This window comes from Pelodiscus sinensis, chromosome 27 (assembly GCF_049634645.1).
Source record: "Pelodiscus sinensis isolate JC-2024 chromosome 27, ASM4963464v1, whole genome shotgun sequence".
NCBI classification, from domain to species: domain Eukaryota; kingdom Metazoa; phylum Chordata; order Testudines; family Trionychidae; genus Pelodiscus; species Pelodiscus sinensis.
Window position 1 is genome coordinate 9730193 of NC_134737.1, and position 18942 is coordinate 9749134.

The following is an 18942-nucleotide window of genomic DNA, read 5'->3' on the forward strand; positions in this document are numbered from 1 at the left end:
AATTGAACCTTAGCAGCGCTGGGCTTGGATGCAGCAGGATCACACGACTCTCCCAGTCAGTGTTGTGTGCAATCAGCACACCCCTCATTTCACATGCCCTATGAGTGCATCTCACTTTTGTGATACTGTAGAAAAAAAGCCCTATGCGGACGAATACCAGCAGAATCTGGCAATCCTGTGCATGGGCAACCGTTAAAAAAAATTGTCTCGTGAACCACACACAGAATCTTAGAGGGCAGGTTGCCCACCGCCGGCCTACAGCGACTGAGACTTTGGGGCTATGCACTAGCTAGAAAAAGGCTTGGAACCAGTAGCCTCCCCAGGAATTGAAATTGGGGGGGTATCATAGCTGATGAGGGGTGAGACCGTGAGGGTGAAGATGGGCTGTGTGGCACCATAGTTCACAAAACTGGGGTGGTGTTGGGGAAATTCAGGGGGTGCATACCCCCATGGGGGGGGGGGGGGAGTGTAGAGAAATCCCTGCTTGGAACTGAGAGAAAAAGAAACTGCCTCCTTATGTCTGATTTCTGTTTTCAGGGAAACAGGACGCTGTACCATCCTTGTAAGTGAACCAGACTGCATCCAGGAAATACTTGACTCCAACATGGCTTTCTTCTTCTATGGAAAACAATCAGCCAGGCTTTGAATTTTGCCTAACCCGGAGGGTCAAAAAGAGATAACCGTATCAAGTTTCCACTCCTTGCGGCCAGACATATGTTTCTTTGTTTTTAGCAAGAACGTTTTGAAGCCGATAAAGCTGTTTTTAAGTTACAGCCTAACCCGGCTACCCCACGGAGACAGATAAAGCTGTAGTGTGTTGACATTTGGACAACACCTTTCATTGGTTGCGAGCGGAGGTTTGCTTGGTGTAGATCTGAATCATTTGATCTGGCTGTCCAAGGCGCTAATTGCTTTACAATCTCAGCCCCCAGACAAAAGAAATTAATGTCTTCATACTTCCTGGAGGAATAAAATACACCAAGTGTTGATGCTGGGTGAGCAGTGATATGGGAATTTGGGTGCCAGCCGATAATGGAGCAGCGGGCAGGGCTAGGGTATAAAAGTCAGGTGTGTTTTGCTGCGGCGTTCGGGTGTGCTCTGCTCAGGAGCTGTTTGGGGGAGAAATCGAGCACCATGAAGTGGTTCATCCTGTCTCTGATTTGCCTCCAGCTCTCAGATGGGCTGGTGAAGTGAGTATGCCAGACCAGATAATGTTGTGCAGAGAAGTAGCTACGCGAGGGAAGTCTAGGTTGAGTATTAGGAAAAACTATTTCCCTAGGAGGGTGGGGAAGCACTGGGATGGGTTGCCTAGGGAGGGGGTGGAATCTCCATCCCTAGAGGTGTTTAAGTCCCAGCTTGACAAAGCCCTGGCGGGGATGATTGAGTTGGGGTTGGTCCTGCCATGGGCAGGGGCTGGACTCGGTGACTCCTGAGGGCTTTTCCGGCCCTAGGGTTCTATGATTCGAAAACAAACAGGCCAGCGTGTCTGTGTCCACTCAGCCAGGCCCTTACGATGACGTGTGCGACTGTATTTCTGCCTCGGCTCAGCGGTTCTTGCCCGGGCTGAGAACCAGAGGTGAAAATAAGCCCCAGTGCGCCGCTCCGGCAAGAGCTGACTGGGGAGCGCCGCTGTGGCAGGTGGGCGGCGTGGCTTGTGGTGCGCGCTCCTTCCCAGCCGGGCTCCTGCTGCAGGCTGGGGCTGACGACCCGGCACACACAGCCAGGCTAAAGGGACCCGCTTGGGGGCACATTGTAGAGGAGGCGTGTGTGCTCCCAACTGGACTCCTGGTGCATTTGCACCTGTCTTGCTGCCCCTCAGGGGACACCAGGCAGTGCACGTGCTGTCTGTGGTGTACATGTTGCCAGCAGGCTGGGGAGTGTCTCGCCCCGCTGCCGGTTTCCCAGCAGCAGTGCCTCCACACTGCCAGCTCACAGCTTCCTTGTGGAGGCAGCAGGAACCCAGCCACCAGGGTAAGGTCACCTGGCCCCTGGAACTCCCACAAAGTCTCCCCCTCACTCCCACCCCCCTGCCCTGACTCCTGAAACTTCCCCCCACAGTTCCACCCCCCAGCCCTGACGCCCGCACCTCCCCACATCCCAACACTCCACCCCACACTTACATTTCTTACAGGTACTGTCCTATCGCAACCCGCCCTGCCTTGAGGTCCCCCAGGGAGGCAAGTTGTGATCGCATAATACTTGTATGAAATGTAAGTTCCTTTGTCTCCCGGCGGTAACACACTGAGCTGTCAGAAGTACTTGGAGAAGGAAGGAACGGCTTTGTGGCAGGCTACAGAGTGGAGAGATGCTTGGAAGGGCAAACCATTTCCTAAGCTCTTCTTGTGCTATGCAGAGTCACTTTGAAGAAAGGAAAGTCTATGCGAGAGTTGATGAAAGAGAAAGGCGTTCTGGACAGTTTCCTGAAGAATCCCAAAGTTGATCCCGCAAGGAAGTACCACTTCAATAATTACAATGTCGCTAATGTACCAATAGCCAACTACTTGGACGTGAGTAATAAGGCTCTTTCTCCGTCTCTCTCTTCTTTCTTTATCTGGCCTTGCTCCTCTTCTTTCCTTCCTTATTACCTGGTCAATTTGTGTGCTTCTGTTTTCCCAAATCAGTACAATGTTTTGATTTCTCTTTCCAGCCCATGGAAATAGACAACTAAAGGAATCCAACGAACACACGAGTCCGGCTTCCAATATTGTTTCTATTTGGGAAAGCAGTAGAGTCTGGGTTGTCCTGTTTCCCCCCTCCTACTTTCTCTCTCCCGTGTGTTTGCTGTGTATTCCCTGGGACACATCGTGTGTTTTCTCCAGGGAATGGGCTTATGGTTTTAGCACAAGTCTGGGAGTCAAGAAGTTACCATTCTGTTCCTGGCTCTGAAACAGAGCTGCTGGGTTTGTCACTACTCTTCCCCATACATCAGTTCTCCTGTATGAAAAATACTGTACCAGCCCTGTGGAGCTTAATTCCTTACGGACTGGAAGGACCTTTGGCATTTCCAAATGGAAGATACTGGAGAAGTCAAAATGGTGGAAAATGATGAACAGCCCAACGAAACCCCCCTGCCCACCCATCTTCTCTCTCTGCAGACCTACTACTTCGGAGAGATCAGCATTGGGACTCCACCCCAGAACTTCCTGGTTCTCTTCGACACCGGCTCCTCCAACCTGTGGGTGCCCTCTACGTACTGCCAGACCCAGGCCTGCTGTGAGTACTGCTCTGCTGTTAAATATTCCTTAGATGCATATCCTGTGTGCACTGCTCCTGAAAAGCAGAGTCATATTCCAAGAAGGCAAGAAGTCACAGCATCTTCTAAACCAAGAAAGATCCTCTCAGTATTTACAAATGTCGGACTAAGAGATCAGCTAGTCTCCTTCTACAGCTCTGTTCTAAGCCCTGCTTACAATATGGATCACTTTTTCCATATAAAAAGGCACTACAGTATTCTGAAGGAGTCGTCCAACATTCTAACAGCTGTGATGCTGCACTGTAGAATACTGCAGAGTGTATGGTAAAGTTTAAGCGGTCATTCTGGGTGATGACAAATGCCATAACTATGACCCAGATTTTCAGCTGGCATAAACTGACATTTATACCAGTTGAGGATCTGGCCCATAATTCTTAAATGTTATGGTTCCAGGTACAAGATAGGTTGAGGAAAGTGGGCATTAAAAAAAGTTTGTTTGATATTATCTGGCTTAATATCAGTGTTTTGTTCTATCATACAAGAACTCTTGGGCTAACTTTTCTTTCATTCCATGGGACATTAGTGGTTGGAAAACGCTGCCTCCACTTTGTAAGCACTTGAATGAGTCTGGCTTAAATCACATTGCAGCCACAAATGTGACTGGCCATGATATTGCAATCTTGTTTTTAATGCAGCCAATCATGCAAGGTTCAATCCCAACCAATCATCCACCTTTTCCAACATTGGAACAACCTACACACTGCCCTATGGGTTTGGAGACGTGGAAGTGGTGTTAGGTTATGACACGGTGACGGTAAGTGAAATTTGCACCATCCTCATCCTGTGTTGCCATTAGAGTAGTGGCCCTCAAACTTTTTGGCGTGTGGCCCCCTCTGCTCAATGCAGACCTTTCCGTGGACTACCAGCCAACCACACATGATGACAAAATGGCTGCAGAAGGTGTTGGAGGTGTGGGGTCTGGTTGGGAGAGAGGGTGTAGGAGCAGGGTTTTGGGCAGGAGGGAGGATGCAGGAGTGGGGTATAGGCAGGAGGGAGGGTGCAGCAGAGCGGGGTATTGGCAGGAGGGAGGGTGTGCGAGTGGGGTTTGGCAGGAGGGAGGGTGTAGGAGCGGGGTATTGGCAGGAGGGAGGGTGTAGGAGCGGAGTATTGGTAGGAGGGAGAGTGCAGGAGCGGGGTTTGGCAGGAGGGAGGGTGCAGGAGCGGGGTTTGGCAGGAGAGAGGGTGTAGGAGCGGGGTTTGGCAGGAGAGAGGGTGTAGGAGCGGGGTTTGGCAGAAGGGAGGGTGTAGGAGCGGAGTATTGGTAGGAGGGAGAGTGCAGGAGCGGGGTTTGGCAGGAGGGAGGGTGCAGGAGGGGGGTATCGGCAGGAGGGAGGGTGCAGGAGGGGGGTATCGGCAGGAGAGAGGGTGCAGGAGGGGGGTATCGGCAGGAGAGAGGGTGCAGGAGCGGGGTATCGGCAGGAGGGAGGGTGCAGGAGGGGGGTATCGGCAGGAGAGAGGGTGCAGGAGCGGGGTATCGGCAGGAGGGAGGGTGTAGGAGGGGGGTATCGGCAGGAGGGAGGGTGCAGGAGGTGGGTATTGGCAGGAGAGAGGGTGGAGGAGCAGGCTGGGGGTATGGAGGATGCTTACCTGGCTCTGCGCCTCTTGCCACTTCTATTGGCCATGAATCTGTCCAATAGGAACAGCAGGGAAAGCCTCCAGGTGGATGGTTTCCTGTGCTGCCATTCCCCCACTTGGGAGCAGGGGGAGCAGCAATGCATGGAGCCGCTCCCTGCCCTCATGAGCTGGATTTACCCTGCCAGGCTCGTCCTCCTCCCACAGCGGGAAGCCAGCGCTGGTGCTCCAACCTCATGTGGGGAGTGGGGGGCAGGCTCCCCACTGCAGGCGTGGGGCAGAGCTCCAGGCCTGTGGCCCACCTGCAAGATGGTCAGAGGTCCGTGGACCCCACTTTGAGAGCCACTGCATTAGAGGGATGTCTCTGGACTCATCGGATGGCATTTGGGGTTAGAAACATGAGGGGTTGTGATTAGTAATATCTTGTCTTGAATGCAACCTACTAAGGCTTGTGCCCCACATGGAAGCAAGAAGACATGATACGTCTTTCTAGTTTAACTGCCTTGGGCTGGGAGACGTTTATCTGAGGACATTTCATGAGCTACATTCCATTGGCTTCAGTGTTGTGACACCAGCAGAGAATTTGGTTCTGTAAATTTGATTTTTATGTTGTTAATTAGACCCTGTTAATACAGAACATAGTAAGAGAAACCTGCACCAGTTTTAACTTTCAGATGTGAATTTAAACCAATTTAGTTAAATCATGCAAACCCCAGTGTGGATGCCTTTGTATTGTTTTGAGTGGCTTCATTTCCGTGTCTTTTTCTTGAACCTCAGAGTGGTTTCCTTTCATTAAGCAAAGTGTCATAAAGCCCCTATTGATCCAGTGTAACGGAACTGGTTTAATCAGTGATTTAAGTTAAACTAGTGCTGCTGTTTCATGTGGACAAGTCCTGAGTTAATCAGTCAGTGAAGAACAACATTAGCTATACTGATCATTACTAGGCACAAACTCTGTGGCTACGAGTTTTTTTTCCCCCCTGATTTTGCTGGGACTTCAATTTTCTCCTTTGATTGAGAAAATGTCCTCAACTGACTCCCACTCCAGATCAAATATGCGAACCTGCTTAGAGATAAGCCCCTAACCCTAGCAGTGTGCTTTCTCAGAATGTCTTGAGCATCAGCAACCATTGAGAAAAGAAATGGTTACATGTTTTCGCTGCCCTGATTACGTGTAAAATTCTCGGTGAGAGCTGTTCTTTTCTTCCCCCATAGATCCAGAACATGGTCGTTGAAAACCAGGAATTTGGTATGAGTCAAAATGAACCTAACTACCCCTTCTACTATACTTACTTTGATGGGATTTTGGGAATGGCTTATCCTCCGGTAGCCCTACCAGGGTACAACACACTTATGCAGGAACTGGTGCAGCAGGGCCAGCTTACTGAGCTTATCTTCAGTTTCTATTTCTCCCGGTAAGATCTCTCTCCCCCTCTCCTCCAACATAAGTATTTTCTGTCTATGTCTCTATTTTTCTCTCTCCCACCATTCTGTTTTCTTCCTGTCTATGGGTATGTCTAGACTACATGCCTCTGTCGCCAGAGGCATGTAGATTAGGCTACCCGGCATAGGGAAATGAAGCTGCTATTTAAATAATCGCGGCTTCGTTTAAATTTAAATGGCTGCCGCGCTCTGCCGACCAGCTGATGATGTTGTTTGTCGGCAGGTCAGGGCAGTCTAGATGTGCCGCAGTCGACAAGGAAGCCTTTGTCGACCAGTGCAGGTAAACCTGGTTTCACGAGGCATACCTGCACCGGTCGACAAAGGCTTCTTTGTTGACTGTGGTGTGTCTAGACTGCCCCGACCTGCCGACAAACAGCTGATCATCAGCCGGTCGTCAGAGCACGGCAGCCATTTAAATTCAAAGGAAGCCACAATTATTTAAATCGCGGCTTCATTTCCCTATGCCGGGTAGCCTAATCTACATGCCTCTGGTGACAGAGGCATGTAGTCTAGACATACCCTATCATCCCTCCTCCCCTAGCCACATGTGTTTTACAACCTATTCCCCACTGGGAAAAATCTGATCCCTATCTGATATGTTAATTATTTGTGCTTCCAGCCAGCCCACGTATGATTACGGAGGGGAAGTCATCTTGGGAGGCATTGACACCCAGCTGTTCTCTGGCCAGATTACCTGGATCCCTGTTATCCAAGAGGTTTACTGGAAGATTGGTATTGAAGAGTAAGTTTTCTTTGTGTGCATGCATGTGTAACCCACACAGCTGATGTGGTTCGCTGTCCCATGGAGTGGCACTTGGACCACTTGCAGCGAGAGATAAGAACAAGGAAGCTCTACAGTCTAAGCTGAGAGCCAACTGGCTTTTAGCTCAAGCTGTAGAGGCTCCTACACTAAGCTCCAGCGGTCCCAGGTTCAAATCCGTGTGGTGGTGGTTACACACACACGCTTACTAATGTAGGTTTGTGCCTTTCCGCCTTATTGTCCATATACAGCCTTTCTGGCTGTAATTAGTGAAGTTGCAAGGTCTGAACATGGCTCAGGGTAAAGGCTGGGTCTGGATTTCAGACCCACCCAGAAAGAGCCATGATTGTGGTTCGAGTAAAGCTGATAGGTCTGATCATAGGTCCCAATTCAGCAAGAATCATAAGCATTATCTTGAAACATGCCTAAGCAGCAGCTGCTTAAAGATTAAGAGCTTTGCTGAAGAAAGATGGAATTAGACACACCCTAAAAATTAAACACGTGCTGCTGTCCTCTCCTGAATCGGGGCCAGTGGCAATGCTTGGCCCTATAGAATAAGGGTCTCTGAATGGCAGGTTATGGAGTATCTGAAGCCTTGTGGTTTTGGTCAGTGATGGGCAACCTGTAGCCACTGGGCCACATGCAGCCCATCAGGGTTCTACGTGTGGCCCAGGAGACATTTTGTTCACCATTGCTCATGCACAGGGCTGCCAGATTCCGCTGGTTTCCCTCCACGTAGGTTTTTCCTACTGTTATTACTAAAGTGACACACGCGTAAAGCCAGGGCACGTGAAGTGAGGGGCGTGCTGGCTGCACACAACACTGACGGGGAGAGCCGTGTGCTCCCTCTGCAGCCAATCACAGTGCTGCTACGGTTCAGTCGGCACCCCCCCGCAAATTCCAGACACACAACTGCAGTGAGCACAACTGCCCTACCCCGGGATACTGTCTTGGTTACAACAATCTTACAGCCTCCTGTGAAGAAGGAGGCCACTCGTACAGCCCACTTACTAGCCTCGGTTGCCCCTTGCTGCTCTTGGCTCAGCCTGCATCTGAGGCATTCTCTTGTCTGACAGATTTGTACCATGAAGTTTCCTGTATTTCCCCCTCTTAGGTTTGTTATCGGACAGCAGGCAACTGGCTGGTGCAGCCAAGGCTGTCAGGGCATCGTGGACACAGGGACGTTTCAGCTCACTGTCCCACAGCAGTACTTGGGGTACTTCCTGGAGGCTGTGGGGGCTCAGGAATCTAACGGAGAGGTAGGAGCAACAGGAGGTCTTGATACACTGCCGAGGATGTCCACATTTTGCAGTGCCTGACACGGGGAATCCAAGACATCAGAGGATGAGAACGACGGGCTTTTGTGTGATCAGACAGGGGCTCTGGGGCCAGCATCTTAAAATTGGTGGCAGCACCGTCTATATTTCCAGAACATCAAGTCTCCCTTGAGTGTGAGGAGGGAACATCTGCTCTCCCTTTCCCCAGTGGAAATCAGAAGTAATTCTGGTGAAGTCAGTTGGCAAGGTCATTAATTGTAAACAGGTGTAGTGCTGGAGCTATATTGTCTGACACACACTGAAGAGTCGGGGTGGGGTAAAGTCAGCATGAGCACTGAAGCAGGCAGTATGGGGATACTATTGTGGCTGGCAGGAGAAGATGGGTGAGGCTGAGGAACTGCCGCCTGTCTTATGGCAGAGCGCTACAGAACGGCTTCTACTAGACTCTGCCATTTGTCCAGCAAACCAAACATTCAGGGGTAACATTTGGTTTTGTTCCACAAAGGTTTGTAGTTTTTCAGCAGATTGGAAAGTGTATGTCAGGCCCTCAACTCTTGTGTGAGTGTTTCCCCTTCCTAACTGATAACCTCATGGGGCTGAATTGCTGCTCTAGAGCAGGGACTTGAATTCAGATCTTCCTCTCTTCTAGGGGAGGTGCTAACCACCAGGGCAGGCTCTTACCTGCAAAAATCGAAGGCACTCCAGCAATGTTCCCTCTAATATTTTTTATGTGTGTGTGGAATAAACTTTATGTGCACCAAGGCATGTGTGGATGTGCACCACCAGTAGAAACACGTGCTGTGGGTGCTGAGGGTGCTCTGCTCATCAGCTGGGCAGCATTTAAATCTCTTCTGGGTGGCCGCCCAAGTGCTCAGCTTAGAGGGAACACTGCCACCCTGCCTATACCCTACCAAGGGCTCCAGGCGTGACTCGGTTAATTTAGGGACTCCCATCCTTCCCCTTCCAAAGGCTCCTACCCGTACCCACCTCAGGGCAACCTGGTCAATTTAAATACCTGCCCTTATCCCCAGGGCTCGGAACCAAATGGGTCTGTGAGGTCTTTTCCCACTGAAAGAACCTTTCACAACGGTGCTCTACACCTCTGTTTATTAGCAACACACACACACAAACACATATGCCAAGCACATGGCTTATGCTCAGCACTCCCAATATATAGACAAACTTCACCCAGTCAGGATTCACTTGCCTGGGGGTGCTGGTGATGCCGCTGCACATCACCGTTATGCAGACAGCTCAGACGTCTAGCTCCATACATGGTCCCCAAAGAGGCCTGCTTTATATTCATTTACATGGGTAAATCTAGCAACCTCCTTAAACTCCACTATACCTATCACATTATTTGATACCCCTAAGTAACACCATCGTACACTAGTACCTAGGTTTCCTCTCCCTACTCAACTCTTTTTTATGCTTTTTCTTTCATGCTTGAATTGTAACTTATTTATGGCCTTCTTTGTGCTAGTGCTCAGCATGAATTTCCTGGTTAGAGCTTATCTTATTTATTTTACCGTTTGTTGGGGGTCTTTCTATACCCTCCTAAAACTTCCCAGTGCCCAGGTGTCTCTGCTTTACAGCCCCTCATATTATAACTCTTGTTAGGCGCATTCCTGAAGGGGGTAGTGTCTTCATAGCACAGGAGCAATTTTTCCTTGGTTTTAGTGATGAAATGCCTGAGTTTCACTCAAGGCTAACTGAGGCTAGTTTAGTATGGGGATATGATGGATGAGAAGGGTGATATCCTTTTCTGGACATCCTGACCAGTCACAGTCTCTAGGAAGTGTTGGCAGGAAGCCAGAAGAGCCAACGAAGAGAGAGTATGAGTTTTTAAACTGAAAAACAGGATCATCTTGTTGTAGTCTTTTGTGGGAGCAGATCTGCGCTGGAGATATGAGTTAAGCCAGGAGCAAGGCATGGAAAGTTCAGTGATATCCATGCCTTGGGAAGGACTAACCATTGGAACAACAGGTATATGAGTAGAACAAGGAATGTTTAGTTAGATGTGATCAGGTTATTTTCTTTATTTTTGGGTTTGTTGGACTCCTCTGTGCTGTACCCGTGTACCTCACCCTCCCGCACCCTGTACATTGTAAATTTTAAACTGAATCCCAGGGAAGCAATTCTCTGTATTTTTAATCTGCCTTTTTCAGTAGCTCTGTAGCACCTAGCAACCTAGTATACTTCTTTAAGTATGTCATCTTTTTTTTGTTAAGAAAATCAGCTTTTTAAGACAATGATCTGATTCCTGTGTTGTAGAAGGCAGGAGGTTCTATGTGCCTGTGCCTGAGACTGAAAGGTCAGCTATTAAGAAATTACAGTTTGTTTTCAAGCTCCCTTCTGAGGAAGGATTAAAGAGCCTGGCATTACCCCACAGGAAGAAATTCCCAAATGTGTCTCCCTGGGTTCTCAAAAGAGTTCTTGCATTTGGGTGATGGCAGCGTACCACCTGAGGTCAGGGAATCTAGGACCTTGGGCAGTTTTTGAGCAGAAGCCTTTAGTGGTAGGGTATTTTAAAATGTCTTGTGGACCCCCAGCTTCTGCAATCAAAGTGTCAGAATGGAGAACAACCTTGACAGGTGGTGAATCAAGTCCCTGGCCTACAGGACTGGGTTTGCTCTCAATTGCTTCTGTTGATGCTGTTCCACACGTTTAAATGCTTATAGCGCCAAAGAGAAAGTGAATGTGAACGAGTGAACAGGACCCTCGTTCTGGTGGTAAGAGGTGTGACTTTAAATCATTCTCTACCTGACTGTCCTGTTGAAGAGGAACAGCTTTGCTAAGTGAGACAGAGTGATATGCCAGTGGTTAGAGCACTTACTTGGTATAAGGAAGATCTAAGTTCAAGTCCCTGCTAGAGGATGGAGTTTGAATGTAGGTTTCCTACCTCCTAGGGAAGAGCCCTCTCCATGGGGCTAAAGGCTACAAAGAGGGAACACATGTGTGAACATTCATACATTTTGCAGCAAGATGCATCTCCCAGCTTTAGCCCACCCCAGTTTGGTGGAACAGTAGATACTTTACAGTAGCCATTCTCCTCTGTTGAGAAAAGCTCCTGTTCTAAGTTGTTACTGGCTTAATCACCTCTTGTTCTTTTCTTCCTCAGTACGTGGCTGATTGCAGCAACATCTCAAACATGCCGACCATCACCTTCGTCATCAACGGATCCCAGTTCCCGCTGCCCCCCTCCGTCTACGTCCTCAATGTATGTATTACTTTAAAGTCCAAACCAACTTTTCTCTTACAGAGACAAGGAGCCAGGCCCGGGTCCACAGTCAGGAGTCAGAGCTTCTGTACTGAAGCAGAGACCTCCCCCTTTTCCCACTGCAGTTCTGTGTGCCTGTCATTCCTAGCAGCGCTCAACACAACTGGGCGTTCGCATTCCAATCATGCAAGCTTACGGGGCCTGCTCCTGCTCCCATCCAAACCAGTGCAAAGCTCCCAAAAAGTCCACTGTGCAGCTGACACAACCCTCGGGCTGTTGAAACGACAGCTCCAGAGACACGTGATAAGGACATAAGAACGGCCATGCTGGGTTAGACCAAAGGTCTATCTAGCCAGTGTCCTGTCTGCTGATAGTGGCCAATGCCAGATGTCCCATTCCTGCCCATCCTGGCTATCTCTTTTTCTTTCTTACAGAACAATGGCTACTGCACTCTTGGAATTGAGGTCACTTACGAACCCTCTCAGAATGGGCAGCCGCTCTGGATCATGGGTAACATCTTCCTTAGGGAATATTATTCTGTCTTTGATATGGCCAACAACCAAGTGGGCTTAGCCCTAGCTGCCTAGTTAAACGAGGCCTCACCAGAACTGGCAAAAACATTCCCTTTCTGTCTAAATCTTCTCTCCTGGACACTGTTGGAATCAGACATAGACTGTGTAATTCTTACTGTGCCTTGCATACAGCCTCAGCTTACCTCTGGCTTGCGTATCCATGCTCTCCACATGTATTGTTGCGAATAAACAGCAAAGAGTCAAATTGTTTTCTGTTGCCTCTTTTTTTTTGTTGTCGGTTGAGTGAAGATTGAGCCCAGCTGTTTACTTGCGGTATCACAACCTCATTGGCACACACCAATTGCTATTCAAGTGTTGAGGAGGAAATTAACCTCTCCGGGACCCATTACGGCCTCAACTTCAAAAAAGCTAAGCACGTAGTAGCCACCATTGACAGCAATGGATAAACCCCCCTCCATGTGTTCCTATTAGGAATCAAATTTCAAAATAGCAAACTCTTCTGCAGCATGGGATGGCCATTCTTTGTACAGCGGTAATAGAGACGCTGATTCTTGACTAGCAGACAAAGGGGATGTGAGGTTTGTAGTAGGCTTTGAGATTCTCCGATGTGGCTGTTGTGGAGGAGGTAGAGTCCCAATATGCTACTTAATACGCTCTGTATTTACATGCCATTACCGTTGCATGGCTGCCCTGAGGCTCTGGTTGTGTTCTTAGCCAGAGTGGAATAGCACAGGGAGTCCCTGATTTCCTATGACTGCACTTAAGTTGCTAAAGTGCTGCCTGAGATTTGTTACTGCTTTGCCTTTACCCCTGCTGAGCCTGACACAAACACACAAGCTCAGTCTTAAAGAGGTGATGGGCCAGAAGAAACTACAGACAAACCTGGCTACCATGGAAGTCTGTGGGAGTTCTGCCATTGAGTTCAATGGGATCAGAGGTGCGGCACAGACAGGCAGAAGTAGACAACACTGAGAAGCTGCCTGAGGATTCAGGATAAGTGGGGGATGAAGCTGAAGGGGAGGGGGGAACTGTCCCCTGAAACCCTGTCATCCACCAGAGGCTGCACTGCCCGCTAATGCTGCCTTTGCAAATTGGCCTTTGGCTGCCATTGGAGAAGGGGCATTTTGGCAGGAGAGCGTGAGAGAGATTAGATCCTGCTCTGTATGTCTAGAGTATGCTGTGGCTTATTGTGATAATGGCTGAACCTCTCTAGTCCGGCACCCTCGGGACCAGAGAATATGCCAGATCAGGGAGGTCAATATTATCTAGCACCATTACCCACACTTCCACTGCTTAGTGGGCTCTTAGAAGACATTTTAGGAGTAAATTAGAGCAAAATAACAGCACAGAACACTGAGAGGCAGGATTGGTGGCTGTAAACAAATTTTATTGGACTTTGGAAAACTTGGCCATACCTGTGATAAGTGAACATCCAGCTAACTAAAACCATGTCGGACCACGGATGTTGCTGGACCAGAGAGTGCTGGCCTAGAGAGATTCAGCCTGCACTGGAAGGCGCTCTGATACAATGATGATAAGCACAATATAAGAACCTGTGTAGAACAGAACAGAAAATGCAGGAAGATGCAATGCAGCCCTTTTATTATTTGTGTGTTACTGTGTCTGAGAGTCCATTGGATGAGACTTTGTAATTCATGGTTATTGGAGTCCAGAGCACTTTTGTAAGGTTAAGGATTGACCCTGGAGAACTTGCTTATTATTATTTAATATTTATATCACAGCAGCATCTAGAGGCCTCATTTGAAATGGAGGTCTTACTGTGCTAGGTTCTGTATGGACATGTAAGAGACAATCCCTGCCCCCAAAATCTCGCCATCTAAATATTCAAATGGTGGGAGGGGAAACTGAGGCGCAGTGATTTATACAGCAGGTTAGCAGCAGAACTGGAGCAATAAAAAGACTCCTGAGTCCCAGCCCAGTTCATTAACCACTACCTCTTGGTCACAACATCCTCTTTCCTCACAGCTGTATACAGTGTTCTGTGCTAATTAGCTGCTGCCATCTACCCCAAAAGCAGCTGCATTTTAGTAGTGTGTTCTATATATGGTTTAGGTGCTTTGGGAGTCTGTCTATAAATGTTGCTTTTCCTGCCCATTCTGTCTATGGAAAGAAAGCACAGTGACCCCAAATCCTGAGGGCTTGAATACAAATGGACATAAAGGACTCATCAAATCAGCAAGATTCCACAGCTGCTAGTGGGGTACCTTTACTCACAATTTTCACAGAGGCAAGAAAACCCAATGTGTCCCCACCATCATTTTACCACTAAGAAATGTCCCTGGGCCTCTGTATTTGGGAAGAGGAAGGGAATGAAACACATTTAGGTCTAGAATTTTGCCGGGCCACTTACTATGAGCTGGGTTTCTTTGTTTCAATTCCAAATGCCCCGTTCTTCAGATCTATTTGCCAGTGGGGAGCATCTTGTCCCCCTATGGTGTCAAGCTGAAGAGTATGTGTTGCTATGGGCAGTATGGACAGGGAGCAGAGCATTGGAAACCTTCTTGTATGAAGACTGGCAAAGGAAAGTGCTTCAGAAACTAGCCCGAGGATTTGAATGTGCCAAAGCATAACTTGCAAGAGTGCTAATACTGTCCGGGATTTGAGATGTGTGTGCCCCAGATTTTGATCACACTAATTGCAACCACGTTGTGTGCCTCCAGCCATCACGAATGAATAAAATATCACCTGTCATGGAGTGTGGGGGTGTCACCAAGCCCTGCACCCCCATCTGCAGCCAGTTCCAGCAAGTAGAACAGAAGGTTTGTTGGTTCCCAGAGACACAGCGTAGCCCAGATTTCTTGTTACAGGAACCAGGAGCATTCAGTACAATCCATCTTGGGGAAAGGGGAGCCCAGAGCCCTAGGTCTGGCTCCCTTCTCCTGCAGCCAGACGAAAAACTCCTTCACACTCTCAGCCATTGCTCACAGCCCCCCAGGCAGCCCCGCCTCCTGCTTTGTCCTGCTTCCAGGCCCACGGTATTATTCGCTGTCACCTGGTCCTCAGGATGTTAGAGACTGACATGCTTCCAGTCATCTGAAGCCGTGGGCTGTGCCCACGAAAGCTCATGATCCCATCAACATGTTTTGTTAGTCTATAAAGTGCTACCGGACCATTTGTTGTTTTTTTAAGTTTATACTTCCACAGTGAGTCATTTCCAGCCTCCCCCTCCTTATGCAGATAGTGCTGCAGTGTCCAGGGAAACTGAGACATGCTGTGACGTCGTGGGGGTGCTGTCTGCTTTGTAACCCAGTGTTCCCAACTGGCTGTGTCACTATGTGTGATTCCCAGTGACTCGCTCCACATGTGTATTGACACCTAAGTCCCAGCCTGAGCAGATGATAACCCTGTTCCTAGAGACAAAAGACAGGACTATGCAGCACTTTAAAGACTAACAAGATGGTTTATTAGATGATGAGCTTTTGTGGGCCAGACCCACTTCCTCAGATCAAATAGTGGAAGAAAATTGACATGACCATATACACCAAAGGATACAATCAAAAAAAGTGAACAGATATAAAATTGACAAATCAGATTTTAGAACAGAGCAGGGGTGAGGGGGGGAGGTTAGTGTCTATGAGATAATGATATTAGGGGTGATAATTGGGGAAGCTATCTTTGTGATGGGTAAGGTAGTTAGCATCTTTGTTAAGGCCCATTCGTAAAGTGTCAAATCTAAAATCTGATTTGTCAATTTTATATGTGTTCACTTTTTTTATTGTATCCCTTTGGTGTATATGGTTGTGCCAATTTTCTTCTACAATTTGATCTGAGGAAGTGGGTCTGGCCCACGAAAGTTCATCACCTAATAAACCATCTTGTTAGGCTTTAAAGTGCCGTATAGTCCTGTCTTTTGTTTCAGCCAGATCAGACTAACACAGCTACATCTCTATTACTATTCCTAGAGAGAGAGAGAAAAGAAGAGAGGTGGGGACTGTCCCCAGGCTGGGAAGCTGAGTTAGTCTTGGCTGGGGAAAGCACGAGGAGAGCACATTAAGTCCAGGACAGGGGATTCAGGGGACTGTGAGCCCCTTTCCTCTGAGAGGAATAAGGCTGGCTATCCTATCTCCTGTGGTAACATCGACCCTAAGCTAGCCCGTGTCTCTGCGAATCAATAAACCTTGCACTTGACTAGCTGGCTGAGAGTCACATTTGGCTGTGGATGGGGTGCAGTGTTGGGGGGGCCCTGAAGCACCGTCACACATGCACACACATACACAGAGTCACTACAGAGCAGCATAGGACAGTAGGAATCGCACGTGAACAACAAAGCAAACAGTGAATGCAAAAACAGAGCGAGCACAAGAAGGACAAAAGCCCCCTACGTCCCAACACCATAGAATTAAAGGTTAATTTGAATAAGCAGAGCCTTTGGAGGCAAGTTCCTGTAGGTTTGCAGTTTCTGCTAATCAGAATGGGAGGAGGAGAGACGAGTCAACACACTGGGATGGAAAGAAAACACGTGGCTGGAAACCTTGAAATTGGGGTGCTTTTGATATGGAAGCTTATTGTGACTAAGTTAGGAATGTTTGTTGAGTAGTTTGTTGGAGTGAGAAGAGGTTATGAGCCAGTAGGGGTCACTATGAGCTGTGTGTTTTGTAGAAGTTCGTTATAAAAAGATATACTTTGGAGCAGTTCTTTGAAACTGTTCCAAGAGACTTTTTCCTGACACCACACTCGCTAGCAGGGAAACAAGCGGCCATCTTGACCCTGCTTCAAATTACTCAATATCATCTCAGATTCTAGTTAATTTATATGGGCAGTTCTCAACCGATTGCTTATCTCTGTGTGCTTAAATCTAATAAAGGGTAGCTGTAAGATAAGTGCATGCTTGTATCAGTTTTCATTAGCTGGCTGTGCTATGTGCCCATGGGTTTTTTCCTTGACACCACTTGGAGTGAAACAGTTAAGTTATCCCTCCTTGGGGCTCTGAAAAACCTGAGTAATGCTATTCCCAATGCACTGCTGCATGCACTGCCGGGTCCCTAGGGATCCCTTGTATTTCATCTATCCAAACAGAAGATTCCTAGAAAGTTGTTGTGATCTGGCAGCAAAGAAAAGGTTAAAAGGCCCCTCCCGGGTAGCTGCAGTGATACCTTGGAGAATTCCTGGAGGCCTGATCCTTCATATTTTTACAAACTGCAAAAAGGTGATGGCTTATTATGAGCTTTATCCGGAGGATCCGTGTAGATCTGGGACTCGGTTGCTTCTGGGTGCACGAGTTCATGTTACAGAAAGTGAGTGGGTGTTGGTGGCAGTTACCTGTGGTGAAGTAACGGTGCCCTGGGCTGCAGTCAGTCAGAGTAGCTGATATCTTGGCCAGGGAAATAAGTTTCACAGAAAAATCCCGTTTCCTTGCCTCATGTTTGCTGACAGGTGGTAAAATCCTAGTGATAACAGGGCAGTTGGGAGTTTTCCCGTGTTGAAGCAGCTCTTGATTAAGTCTGTGGTCGAGCTGGGAGGGTTTACCTTTTCCTGGTCACATGTTAAAATGGCCATGGCTTTGTTTTTGCTAGATTTTACCTCAGGTCAGGGTTTATCACCATGGTATATTACTGCCTGGCAAGCCAGTCGCTATTTTGCCACAGATTTGAGGCCACAACTATGGCACAGAAGATGACTCAGGGTGCAACTAGGTATACTATGATTTCAAACTGTGATATGCCAAGCCACACTCTTGCAGTGTGTCATATGAGGTGTGACTCCACAGTAAGATGGGACACTGTAGTGTCAGACCCTGGCTGTCTGCACAGTAACTTGCCGTGTAGACAAGCCCTTAATAAATGTGTTAGCTTCTCTGAGGTAAGAACACGGCTTTTTCCTAGTGGAGACAAGGCCTTCCAGTGGTAAGTGGGTCTGAGGGTATGACTACACTACCAAGTTTTGTCAACAAATCTTATGTCGACACCCAAAAGTTGACAAAACAAAAATCGCCAGAGGGTGTTTACACGTGTGCCCTCTGTCGACAGGTCACATTTACGCTGAGGGCACTGCCAGTGTGAACAGTGTAGGTATTATCCCCCAGTGCCATGTTGTGGGAAGGCAGAGCTGATCCCTGTGCATATTGGGATTCCTTCCGAGTTCTCCCAAAGGCTCCTTCAGCAGCCTGTCTGCTGCTGTGTTCCTAGTTCAGGACAGAACAGGAGCATTGCAATGATTTGCTCTTCGTTTGTTCCCCAAAGGAAGCAGCTCACTCAGCTGTCAGATACTTCCTGAGCTTTGAAAGGCAAGGGGGTGCATGCCTGCAGGGCAGCGGAGTTCAAAACACTGAGCAAAGCCATCTGGGCAGGCATTTTGGGATATTGATGGAAGCCAGTTCTGTCGACAAAACAAACAGCGGTGTCTACATTGGAATCATGACACTAGGACACTGTTACAGGACAGTGGCACTAGGACACTAGAAAAAAAGGAGAGGAAAAGAAAAAAGTCTCGTGTTGTGTAGACAGAGCCTGAGTGATTTCAGATTAGAGCTGGTTGAAAAATGTTGGTCATCAAGGATATTTTTTTTTAACAAACAAACAAAGGATGGTTTTTTACAACTCTTTAAACTGAGTTTTGTTTTTTTGATGGATGGTCCAGAAATGTTGATGCAAATTAATTTTTCTCCCTCCATTAAAATATTTTGCAGGAACAAATAACACATTTCCTGACCTACTCTTGTACCGATTCCTACCACTGAAAGCAGACCTGGCCTGTGACACTTTATATAACTGCCCCTTCTTTAGTATTATAAATTTCCATTCATTCTAAAGAACATTTTCCTTTGTTTTAGAAAAGAATGACCCAGGTTTTGAAACAAACAGATAACATCTGCAGTGTTGATTTTTTTGATAAGATATTCCAAGTTGTTTGATCTTGCTATTGAA

At 47.9% G+C, this 18942-nt stretch overlaps 1 protein-coding gene across 1 annotated transcript; it reads left to right on the forward strand.

Moving 5' to 3' along the window:
• Positions 1 to 1134: 1134 nt before the first annotated feature.
• LOC102443428 (pepsin B-like) lies at positions 1135 to 12278 on the forward strand. The gene is made up of 9 exons (XM_006130415.3): positions 1135 to 1190; positions 2354 to 2507; positions 3096 to 3213; positions 3889 to 4007; positions 6041 to 6240; positions 6888 to 7010; positions 8143 to 8287; positions 11427 to 11525; positions 11960 to 12278. Exons 1-9 carry the CDS (start codon positions 1135 to 1137, stop codon positions 12110 to 12112), a joined length of 1167 nt encoding a protein of 388 aa, XP_006130477.2. The 3' UTR covers positions 12113 to 12278.
• Positions 12279 to 18942: the final 6664 nt, after the last annotated feature.